The 12,927-nt window shown below is 36.6% G+C and overlaps 1 protein-coding gene and 1 non-coding gene across 2 annotated transcripts; one reads left to right on the forward strand and one right to left on the reverse strand.

The window, feature by feature from the left end:
* Positions 1–5,522: 5,522 nt before the first annotated feature.
* On the reverse strand, positions 5,523–6,422 carry LOC131175253 (vegetative cell wall protein gp1-like). The gene is made up of 2 exons (XM_058138958.1): positions 5,928–6,422; positions 5,523–5,582 (listed from the first exon to the last, which is right to left on the reverse strand). Exons 1-2 carry the CDS (start codon positions 6,420–6,422, stop codon positions 5,523–5,525), a joined length of 555 nt encoding a protein of 184 aa, XP_057994941.1.
* Positions 6,423–12,515: 6,093 nt separating this feature from the next.
* On the forward strand, positions 12,516–12,622 carry LOC131175727 (small nucleolar RNA R71). Its single transcript, XR_009145916.1, has one exon. It is a non-coding gene; the product is annotated as a small nucleolar RNA R71 (small nucleolar RNA).
* The last annotated feature ends 305 nt before the right edge of the window (positions 12,623–12,927 follow it).

Below are 12,927 nucleotides of genomic sequence, written 5' to 3' on the forward strand. Positions count from 1 at the left end.
CTGGAAGCATCACCGCTCGCCATACCTGCACGAAAAAGAAAGTCAGTGAGTTCGCTAAGGTTCAGAGACCAGAGATATGGATAGTACCAGGGCCGAGGTCAGAGAGCTGAAGCTCGTATTCTTCGCCAGTGACCAGCCGCATCATCCAATGCTGCAGTTCGGCCATCACTGCGTCTAAGCAAGAGAATTTTTGAGTGGACACCTGAGACTTTAACTCTGTCACCACGGCGTCTTCATCCTTATTTAAAGTGATCTTTTTTGGGATCAGAGCGACCAGGTGTTGCCAACTCTGTGGGATCCTCTCAAAGCCATTCTGAATCTTGCTCCTCAAAATAAAAAATCGGTTCTTCCAATTCTTCAATGAAGAAGGAAGATCAGTAAAGAGAGAACAATGGGGCTTAGCTTGGAAGAACTAGAACTCATCATCCTTCCTTCGGGCGAGTCTATGCAGCTCGGCAAAGACTTTGGCTATGGGTTCCAGTCCCTTAGCTCGGCAGAGGCCCCGGAAGGCTATTAGAGTCTGCTAGGAGTTCGGATGCACTTGGGCTACCAAGACATGGTGGAATTTTAGGACGGCTTTGTAAAATTCGTCCAAGGGAAAGCAGAGCCCAGCCTTCAGTTGCTCTTCATACACTATGATGAGATTGCCCTCATCAAAGAAATGGTCGGCCCGATGATCGCCATGGCATTTGATCAGTTCAAAGGAGTCAATCCGCAGATTGTACTCCTGGTTTATAGATTGGAGATCGGCGTCCCTCAAGACTAAAGGTGATGTTGACTAATCCACAAGTATACGGGTCGTCTCAAGTAATAAAGTAATGAATCAAGTATCGTTCCCACGAGGATTTGCTGTTTGATTACCAAACTATGAATGAAGAGATTATTTGGGCTAATGATTAATGAATGAATGGTAAATGTAAATGAGCAAGGTAAATTGATTAATCTAATTGAAATGGGTAAGTAGCAAACAAATTAATTCTAATTCTAGTTCGCAATTAAACTAAATTAACAATGGGTAATTCAAATGAAAGTCTAATTATGGTAAAAGTGACTCCATAGTTGGGGGTTTATGCATAAATTAATTGGGATTTGTCTTGGGCTTTCCAATTTTTAGGAAAAAATAGAGTTCGAAGGAAATTGATTCTAAATTCCTTTGATATCTTTTTCAAGCAAACCAAAGTGTGTTCTAAAATAACCAAACCTACTTTCGTATGTTATTTGATTATTTTAAAACCCATTAAGTTTTGTAACCAATAATTAATTCCTCTTAAAATCCTAGTTTATTTCTAAATCTAGATGATTTTAAGTTCCAATCCTTGATTATCTATCAATAACTTTCACCTTTCGGTCCTTCAATCAAAGATTAACACAATACCCAATGGGTACCAACATTAGGCAAGTAAATCAAGCACACAAGGAAGGAATCAAAACTCATATTTATGTAAAATAAGGAAATACCAAGTTCAAATCTACAAATCAATCTAAAACATATTTCCCAACTCTGAAATCTAAAGAGATTACTCACTCATAATGGTATTTACAAGAATTATTGATGGAAGAGTAAAGAAAAACATGATAAAAGGACTAAAATAGAAAAGCCCAGGTAGAAGAACCAAAATCTCTGGTTTCTGGAGCTCCAAAACTGGTGCAGCAGCTCCTCCCCAAGAGAGAATGGCGTTTCCTCTCTCTCTATTAAATTTTCTTTCCTTTTTGTCTTTTCTCCCTTCCCTCTTATGGTAAAAATAAGGAAATGATGAATTTATATCGTCCCAAAAGGTTGCCCTAAAAGTAAATAAGAGTCAAGGAGTGGATAGGAAATGAGGTGTAAAATTATCCAAGTCGTGACAATATTCACGTTAGGCGATGCAGCTTAGGGTTCGGCTTAACCTAAGCGACTTCTTAGTAAATTTTAGCTTACGTCGCCTTTGCTTAAGGTTAAGCAGACCTTCAGCAAATCTCGGCAGACTTAGAGTAAAATGGACTTTTCTGCTCCTACTTGACTTGTGCTGCACCTTAAGCACTGCCGCTTTATCCTAAGCATGATCTTAAGCAAAGCCTCAAGCAAATTTTGGCTAGTTTGCTTTTTCAAGGTTTGATTTCTTTAACTTTCCTCCATGCTTAAAGAACTCCAAATCTCTTCAAATCATTTCCTATTGCACTAATTGATCTTCGATTTGCCACAAAATCCTATGAAAAATAACAAAATTACAAAAATCAAATATAAAGTATCTAAAATTAACAAATAAGATAAAATAAAGCTAAAAACGTAAAGTACGCTAAAATATGAGGACAAAATGGATGCAAAACTACCCTAAAAATGCCTATATGAAATGAGTGTAACAAATTCCCCCAAACTCAAACCTTTGCTTGTCCTCAAGCAAATTAAAAACAATTAATACAATTTGGGGTACCTTACCTTAAGCTTATGAAAATTACTTATCCAAACTCTCAAACTTACTTTTAGCCACCAACAAACCGTATACCCACTTTCAAAATGCAAAGAATTCAATCTTTGCCAAAGTTATCACCGCTTAGCCTTGGATCAACTATCTATATCATCAAGCCCAAACCAATCAATTACAAGGAATAATCGTGCCTAAATAGACTATAGAGTAATCCATAAACTAAAGTGTCTCAAATAATGATGGAAGTAAATGAATGTATTAGTGATATCACAATCCCATAGGCAATTCTCCTATTCCAATCTCCACTAATGTAACACAACACCATCAAAAGATCAAAAGGACTTTTAAGGGTTGTAATGGGTTCTCCTATTCCAATCTCCACTAATGTAACACAACACCATCAAAAGATCAAAAGGACTTTTAAGGGTTGTAATGGGGCTAAGGGGTGATAATGTGGCTAACAAGAAAAGGATAAAGGTAACAAAATATGAGAATAATCAAATTATTAAAAGATCAAGACACAAATTTTTTTTTTTTTGAATCATTTGGGAGAAGGAACTTTACAACTATTCACCAATGCTAGCATATAATTTTGAAGCTTTTAGAGGGACTATATAAATAATATTGAATTTGAATTACAATTGTCCCTTTCAATTTACCCCCAAACTCATTTCTTTGTGTACTTCAGTGGTGAATTACTTTACATACCATAATTGAATTTGCTAGCTTTTTTTTATTTTAGTCACTTCTCTCAACTAATTGTCTTATATATATATATATATATATATATATATATATATATATATATATATATATATATATATATATATTTATTTATCTGTATCTATCACTCAAAGAATTATTCTCATGGAGGGTAGGTAAGTGTTTGGGTTTATGGCTAGGTAGTAATGTGGGTTCCAAAGGAATAAGAGAGATAAATATAGGCTCAAATTAGTTCCAAAGGGAAATTTTTGAAGTGAGGTTGGCTAAGGCTAAAATATGGATTTAAAATTCAAAGAATGCCTAGATCATTTCTTTTTCAAGTGCATGCTATGATTTCGCCTTGAAAGGTTTAGGAAGATTGTTCTAGGATTGGTGAGACATCAATTAGCTACTTCTTACCTTAGAGTTTTCTCTAGGCACTCAAAATCAATGCAATTGATTGAGTGGCCCTTGGCTAAGAAGATATAAACTAAAGCAAGAATCTAATAACTTTGCACCTATCTAGAACTTTCAATCCATCAATCCCTTCTAAAAGTAAGCTTAATTGCTTTTCAAAGTAATTCTCAATCCTCTAAGGACAAGGTAAAAAATTATTTTTATGATATGCATGATCCTAAAATGAATGCATAAATCGAATTAAAACTAAGTGTAATCTATATGAAAACTATATGCAAATGTATGTGTATGAGTATAGACATGCGTGAGGTTTATATATAAGTGTATGAATTATCTATATATGGATGAATGAAGTGCAATAAATGAATGAATGAAAATTTGCAAAATTTTTGCAAAAATTTTACCCTCACCCCCAAACTCAAATGAAACATTGTCCTTAATGTTTAAAATGAATGCAAAGATGGGCAAAATAGTGTGAATTACTTAATTAATGAAATTTATACAATTGGGGATTAAATCATTATAAGCTCAAGAATTCCAAAATTAGCTCAAAATGATATTAATAATGAAGCTTTTGAGAGAGAAAAATTTGAAAAAGAATCCCAAATGTATGAATTTATACTGCTTAAGATGTTGCTTAACCTGCTGCATAGGGTAAAGCGAAAGCATAAGCATTGACAATATACCATAAGCTTAAATGGTGAAAGGGTAAGTTGTTACCTCCAACTGCTGTGAAACAGATATGGCCCAAAGAAAATTTGTGTAACTCATCAATGTCAACAAAATTAGGATTGAAGAAAAAGATAAGGTGCAAAAATAATGTGCAAGAAAATGAAAAAGTGCAAAGAAATAAAATCTAACAGTTAAATTTAAAATTAAACCAAAAAGCATTCATAGAGTAACTATGTCCATAGCAGAAAATAAAATAAAATAAAATAAAGTGAACTAAAGGAAAGAAGTGCAAGTATAATCACAAAAACTAATTACCAAAGTATTACAACTATTACTAAGGTTTGAAAATTAAAATAAACAGATTACAAAATAAACCTAAAACAGAAATTAAAACTGTTTCTACTGATCAAGCTCTGCTGTCAAGGCTTTGCTGCTGCACCAGGGTCTGCTTCGGGTTCTGCAGTAGGTTCATTGTCATTCGAAGCTTCAAAAGCAGTTTCCAAATTTTCTGTGAGGTCTTTCATTTCTTGAAACATGTCCTGGCCCCAATGATATAAATTGTTGTAAGATTGGGCCAGTTTGTTGTAAAGTTCCAACATTTGGAGTTGATGCTGCTTCTATTTCTTTTTAAGAGATAAAAATCTCTTTTTAAGTTTCTTTTCTAGCTTCTTCTTTTGGTTAACCTGCTGCTGACCCATGGTGTCAATTTTGACTTCTAAGCTTTTCAAGGTGGCAAGGATTTCTGTGGTGTCGGGTGAAGGAACAGATGGCTGGACAGTTAAACTTGTTATTTTGGATTCCAAGGATCTTAAGAGGGATAAAATGTCTGTTGAAAATTGTGGTGTAGTGGTTGGTTGGGGTTCTGTTGGTGCAAAGGTAGTGGGGCCTGTTGTACCAGTGGCTTGAGATCTTTCAGAATCGAGTATAAGTATGGCCTACTTTCTCACAAACATCCATGTGCAGCAACATTGTGTTGTCTATATATGATTCACCAGAAACTGGCAGCAGCTTATATAGACTAGCACCAAAGCTAAATGAGTTTGCTATAGCAGTTATATACCCCCCAAAAACTATACTCCCTTTAGTATGCTTCGTGACAATTTGGTGCCAATGAGTAGCTACGAAATGAGCTGTGCTTACTTGTTTTCTCTCCTTCATGCACCACAAGAAAAATAAGTCTCCAGCACCCACAATACTGTTACTGTGTCCCCTTCCTAAAACAGTGTAAGAAATGAACCTATGGAGGTATTTCAACACATGATTGACTATCCTAGAGGCTTTTGCAGTCCTCTATCGATAATAACCCCCAAAAGGTGCAATATCTTTCTAGAATTGAACAGGGTCATAAACAGTTTGCTGCCACTCAATATTTTTATACCCCGAATCCTGAAAACCAAAAATTGCATTCATAGCATCCATGTCTAACTCCCTATCAATTCCAGCACATCGAAAATATATTACATCTTTATGCTCAGGCAGTGTTGGTTTGAAATCCAGCCTTAAGGAACTCAAAAATTCTAGGGTCAAATCCTTGTATACTGGTTCCCTAATCTTAGCAAAATTAGTCCAGCTGATAGCATCTAAATAAGCAAAAACAGAGTCATAAATGCCTAATTCTTTCAAAATCTGCTCATCCATATACTTGTTTGCCAAAATAGGTTTAGAAACTAATTTCTCATAGGCATTTTTCATATCCATATCCATAAAAGCCCAAGGTAATGGAGAAATTACCTCCTCTAGGTCATTAGCAGATGACGCAGGTGCCGCTGGAGAGTGTAAGGGTGACTGAGATATAGGTGTTTGGACCGCTGGTGCTGGAGTTTGCGAGGAGGACCTAGTCCTTTTGCTGACTGGTTCAGAGGAAGGGTGGGGTGGAGAATTTAGGTTGAAAGGAACAGAGGGTACTCGTTTTCGTTTTCCGACAGGGGTTTTCTTGGGTCTACCTACAGCCTTTTGAGTTTTATGTTTGGTTTTCGTTTGAGTAGGCGCAGGCTCAGGCATTGTTTCTGGGGAATGAGTGTCGAGAATTGGTGTTTCAGTTTGCGATTCAGTTTGCGATGAGAGGGGAGTCGGCGGAATGAGGGTTGGTGTTTGGTCTGGGGGTAGTGGTGGCGACTGAGGTGGTGGCGATTGCTGCAATGGCGGCTTTTGCGGTGGGGGCGACTGAGGTAACGGCGGACTGGGACTGGGGTTAGGGTTTATGGGTATGGAGGATGGGGTATCCATTTTCGATTGGACAGAGTATCGAGATTTCCGGGGTTTGGGTTTGTGGGTAGACCACATTTTAGTTCTCACCATTTATTGAAAAGAAAGAAACCTTTCAGCTTCCCGTAAGAATTTGCCGGAAAAAATGGCGTGGGAAAGGAGTCGGCGAGGTTTATCGGGAGTTTGAGCGAGGCTTTTGTAAAAATGGCGAAAATTTTTGGGTTTTTTAAAATATGGGGCAGACATGTGGTAATATGGGCCATGCTTGGGGTTAAGCATAAGGTTCAGCAGAATTTGCTTAAGACTCTGCTTGACAAGCAACATCATCAGTAAGTTTCGGCAGGTTTTAGGAAAAATTTTAGTTTTACTTACCAAAAGCAGTCCAAATGCTATGGAATGCTGTCATGACCCTCAGCAATTACCATATACACACAAACACCATAAAATCTAGGGATTTAAGCTCATCATCTCGTAGAACTCATCAAACACTATATATTTCCATTTAGCTCATGCAAACATTTTTTTTCAATTTAGGCACCAATTGTGACTACCCTTTTGCACACTTAATGAAATTATCTCCTTTCTGAACTTATACCAAAAGTACATTTTCAGCAGCATTTGAGACAAGTTTCAAACATTCAAGAATTGCAGAAAGGACATAGAAATTTACCTTTTTAGCAGCATGAACAGTAGCATGAACAGTAGCAAAAATCTGCAGACTGTAAAAACTAACAGCAATTCAAACAAGACATGTAAATTCCTAACAGATTACAAAATTATATATATACTAAAAGGTAAAACTTAACAAACACTATTTTTGCACTTCAATAAAGCTCACATCAATCCTAAATATCAAATTTGATCCTCATTCAAGTTGCATTTTCACAGAATTTACACAAGACACAAAATTAAACATGTGCTATCAAGTAGATTGCAATATCAGTAATTTAGCACAAGTTTAAAGGTATTACTGTTCACAGGTATTGCATAAAGTGCAGTATTTTGCTTTATACTTGCTCTCTTACAATTCTTTATTTTTGCTACAAGTGTCAATTTGCCCAATCTTCATGAATGACCTACAAAAGAAAAATAAATGTCACTTTTGAGTTTAATGAGGGTAAAAACTGAAAATGAAATGAAATGAAAAATTAATAAACTATAAAAGGATACGCTTGGGTTGCCTCCCAAGAAACGCTTGTTTAAGGTCTTAAGCTTGACCTTCCACTCCAAATCACCTAAGTGTCCCTGATTGGAGAACCAAGCCATGAAACCTCTACAACCTTTTGTGTGGGTTCTCCAACAATATAATGCTTTAATCTCTGCTCATTAACTTTGAAAGTCCCTGAGGTTTCATTACATATCTCAACAGCTCCATAGGGGTATACCTTTATAAAAGTGTAGGGCCCTGACCATCTTGACTTTAATTTTCAGGGAAATAACCTTAACTTAGAGTTATATAGAAGAACAACATCCCCTTCCTAAAATTCTTTCCTCCTAATATGCTTATCATGCCATCTCTTAGTTCTTTCCTTGTAAAGCTTGGCATTTTCATAAGCATCCAATCTAAGCTCCTCAAGTTCATTTAGTTGCAACATTCTTTTTTCTCCTGCAGTTTTCAAGTCAAAATTCAGTGTCCTTATGGCCCAATATGCTCTATGCTCTAACTCCAGAGGTAAATGACAAGCTTTCCCATAAACCAATCTAAATGGGGTGGTGCCAATAGGAGTTTTAAAAGCTATTCTATAGGCCCAAAGAGCATCATCTAACTTTAGTGACCAATCTTTCCTTGTACTATTCACTGTTTTCTCAAGAATTCTTTTCAACTCTCTATTTGAGATCTCCACTTGACCACTAGTTTGTGGATGGTAGGGTGTTGCAACCTTATGCTTCACTCCATATTTTTGTAATAATCTTTCAAATTGATGGTTGCAAAAATGAGAACCTCCATCACTTATAATGGCACGGGGAGTTCCAAATCTTGTGAAATTGAAATTTTTAAGGAATTTAATCACAACTCTAACATCATTAGTTGGAGATGGTATAGCTTCAACCCATTTGCTCACATAATCTACTCCAACTAAAATGTACTTGTGTCCAAAGGATGATGGAAAAGGTCCCATGAAATCAATGCCCCACACATCAAATAGCTCCACTTCCAATATATTTTGGAGGGGCATTTCATCTCTCTTCGAGATATTACCCATTCTTTGACACCTATCACATGCATTTACAAACTTCCTCACATCCTTAAACTTGTATGGCCAGAAGAACCCTGCTTGAAGAACCTTTTCTGCAGTCTTTGTCACACTCATATGACCCCCATAAAGTGAAGAATGGCAATCTTTAATAACATTCCCTATCTCCTCATCAGCTAAACATCTTCTAATTAGCCCATCTCCACATCTCTTGAACAAAAATGGCTCTTCCCAATCATAATCCTTCACATCAAAAAGCAATTTCTTCTTTTGCTGCCATGTTAGGTCAGGTGGGAGGATTCCACACACTAGATAGTTCACAAAATCTGCATACCAAGGAATTTTTGCATTCATGATTACTAACAGTTGTTCATCAGGGAAATAATCATCTATTGGGGGTTCTTTTCCCAAATTTTCTCCTTGTTCTTGCCTCAATCTAGATAGATGATCTGCTACCACATTTTCTACTCCTTTCTTGTCTTTAATTTCCAAGTCAAACTCTTGAAGGAGTAGCACCCACCTTATCAATCTAGGTTTAGCCTCTTTTTTCTGAAGGAGATACTTGATAGCTGCATGATCTGTGTACACTATTACCTTTGACCCCATAAGATAGGACCTGAATTTGTCTACTGCAAATACCACTGCCAAAAACTCTTTCTCTATAGTAGAATAATTTATTTGAGCATCATCTAAGGTCCTACTTGCATAGTATATTGCATACACCTTCTTATCTTTCTTTTGTCCCAAAATAGCCCCAATGGCATAATCACTAGCATCGCACATTAACTCAAAAGGTAGTGACCAATCGGGTGGCTGCATAATAGGAGCAGATATCAAAGCTTCCTTTATCCTGCAAAAAGCATTCATACAATTAGTATCAAAATGGAATCCCACATCTTTATTCAATAAATTGGTAAGAGGTTTAGAAATCTTAGAGAAATCCTTGATAAATCTCCTGTAAAATCCGGCATGCCCCAAGAAACTCCTTACTCCCTTCACAGATGTTGGGGGTGGCATTTTCTCAATAATTTCTACCTTTGCTTTATCCACCTCAATACCCCTGTTTGACACAAGATGTCCCAAAACAATTCCTTCTTGTACCATAAAATGGCACTTTTCCCAATTCAAAACTAAATTGAACTCTTCACATCTCTGCAAAACCTTAGACAAGTTAGATAAACATTTATCAAAAGATTTACCATATACAGAAAAATCATCCATGAACACTTCCATAATATCCTCAATCATGTCAGAAAATATGGACATCATACATCTTTGAAATGTAGCAGGGGCATTATATAGTCCAAATGGCATCCTTCGATATGCAAAGGTACCATAAGGACATGTGAAGGTAGTTTTATCCTGATCATCTAGGTGAATAGGGATCTGAAAGAACCCTGAATAGCCATCCAAATAGCAAAATAAGAATGATGAGCTAGTCTCTCAAGCATTTGGTCTATAAATGGTAATGGAAAATGGTCCTTTCTAGTTGCATTATTCAATTTCCTATAGTCTATACATATTCTCCATCCAGTTACAGTCCTTGTAGGTATTAGTTCATCATTTTCATTTTTCACTACTGTGATGCCCCCTTTCTTAGGTACAACATGAACTGGACTTACCCAATTGCTGTCAGAAACAGGGTAAATGATACCTGCATCAAGCAATTTCAAGATCTCCTTTTTCACAACCTCTTTCATATTCGGATTCAATCTCCTTTGTGATTCTCGAGAGGCTTTATGATTATTTTCCAACAAAATTCTATGCATGCACACAGAAGGATGTATTTCTTTAATATCATCAATGGTATAACCAATTATCCTTCTATGCTTTCTAAGAACTCTTAATAATTTTTCAACCTTACAATCAGTCAATTTAGCACTAACAATCACAGGATATGTAGAATTTTGACCTAGAAAAGCATACCTGAGATTTGTTGGAAGAGGTTTCAATTCTACCTTAGGTGCTTCACTTTTTTCAAGCTTTGATGATGAAGTTGTATCTTGCTTCAAGTCTCCAATCTTTTCAATATCAGCCATAGGCAATAGAGGATTTACTTCCAAAATTGTAGCATATTCTGCAGCTTCTTCAATCTCATCCCTTTTTTTGATGTTATGAACCAAACAAGCTTCTAAGGGATCTTTAGGATGTTGCTTTTTAAGCACTTCTCTGACCTCTTCATCTATCACATCAATTCTCAAGCATGAATTTGAATCATCTTTCTTTTTCATTGCTTGAAACAAATTAAATTCAACTTTCTCTTCCCCAACTTCTAATGTAAGCCTCCCATTTTTTACATCAATCACAGCTCAGATAGAGAAGGAAAGGTCTACCATGAATAATAGGAATGTGTGTATCCTCCTCCATCTCCAATACCACAAAATCCACTGGTATGAAAAATTTTCCAACTTTCAGAGGAACATTCTCAATTACCCCAATTGGAAATTTAATAGACCTATCTGCTAACTGTAGTGAGATGGTAGTAGGCTTCATTTCTCCAATCTTCACTTTCTCATAGATAGATAATGGCATCAGACTAACACTGGCTCCAAGATCACATAAAGCCTTATCTATACTGATATCCCCAATGTGACATGGTATGGAGAAACTTCCAGGATCTTTCAGTTTGGGTGGAAGCTTATTTTGCAAGATAGCACTGCTTTCTTCCGTGAGAGCTACAGTCTCAAATTCCTCCAATCTCTTCTTGTTAGATAAAATCTCCTTCAAAAATTTAGCATATGAAGGCATTTGTGCTAAAGCATCAGTGAAAGGAATAGTCACATGCAAAGACTTCAATACTTCCAAGAACATCCTAAATTGTTTATCCAATTTCGCTTTCTGGAACCTTTGTGGGAATGGTAAAGGTGGCATGTAGGCTTTAGGTGTAACATATTTTGGTTCTTCTTCTTTGCTCTCCTTCTCCTTACTTCATTTTTCTTCCACTGAATTTTCTTTCTCAGCTCCAATTCTGACTTCAGCTTCAGTTTGTTTATCTCCTTCTCTGTTTTTCTCTTCTTCAATTTTCTCTTCAATCTTTTTATCTCCATTCTCCAATATTTTTCCACTCCTCAATGTAATAGCCTTGCAATGCTCCCTTGAATTTTCTGGCTGGCTAGGGAGCTTCCCAAATGCTTTGTTACTTGAAGAGCTAGCTTGTTGAGTTATTTGATTCTCTAACATCTTGTTGTGTGTTTCCATTTGATCCACTTTAGATGCTAATTGAGAAATCATTTCTTGTTGACTTTGATGGCTCACAAGTAGAGTTTCAATTATAGCTTCCAATCTAGCTATCTTGTTTGGTTGTGCTTGTTGTGGTAGAGGTGGAGCATGTGCATTTTGAGGTTTAGAAATTCCAGGAGGAGGACCTCTATTCTGCTAAAAATTCTGATGTTGTTGATATCCATAAGGTTGCTGAAAATTCTGATTTTGCCCTTGTCTACCTCCCCAAGAGAAATTGGGGTGGTTTCTCCATGCTGGATCATAAGTTGCAGAAAATGAGTTACCACCTGGTCTTTGATTGTAGTTCCCCACATAATCCACTTGCTCACTTGAAAAATCTTGATTAAATGTAGAAAAATCTGCTGCGCAATTGACATTTGCAGCTCCAACTTCTACTAAATTACTAGAACCTCCAGCTGAAGAATCTACTTTCATGCTTAGCTTGTCCATCTTCCTTGTCAAAGCATCAAACTTAGCATTAATCATATTCATGGCATCAAGCTCAAACATACCAGCTGGTTTCTTGATCTCATTCCTCTCACAACTCCATTGGTAGTTGTTATAAGTAATTTTATCAAGAGCAGAAAAAGCTTCATCTTCAGATTTCTCCATAAGATCACCTCCAGAAGATGCATCAATTGTACTTCTAATAGCTGGTGAAACTCCATTGTAAAAGTGTTGAACAAGCATCCACTTAGGAATCCCATGATGTGGACATCTCCTTTGCAAATCCTTGTACCTCTCCCATGCTTCATACAAGCTCTCATCATCTCTAAGTTTGAAAGAAGTCAGCTCATTTCTTAGCTTAGCTGTCTTGCTTGGTGGAAAATATTGAGCTAAAAATGCTTGAGAAAGTTCATCCCATGTTGTGATAGAACCCGGTGGCAAAGAATGTAACCACTCTCTAGCTCGGTCCTTCAGAGAAAAAGGAAATAATCTGAGTCGAATTGCATCATCAGAAACTCCATTTATCTTCAACATATCACTGATCTCAAGAAAGTGTGCTAGATGCACATGTGGACTTTCACTTGGATTTCCTCCAAATTGTGATTGTTGTACCATTTGTGAGTCTGAGCTTGATTCAAAATTATTAGCTTCTACTCTTGGTCTTG

This window comes from Hevea brasiliensis, chromosome 17, assembly GCF_030052815.1.
Source record: "Hevea brasiliensis isolate MT/VB/25A 57/8 chromosome 17, ASM3005281v1, whole genome shotgun sequence".
Lineage (NCBI taxonomy): Eukaryota > Viridiplantae > Streptophyta > Magnoliopsida > Malpighiales > Euphorbiaceae > Hevea > Hevea brasiliensis.

Coding starts and splice junctions, on each gene's coding strand:
- LOC131175253 (XM_058138958.1), bottom strand. CDS start 6,422: ATGGATACCCCATCCTCCATACCCATAAACCCTAACCCCAGTCCCAGT. Junction 5,583..5,927: donor CTGCTAATGACCTAGAGGAG/GTAATTTCTCCA, acceptor TTTGGTTTTCAG/GATTCGGGGTATAAAAATAT.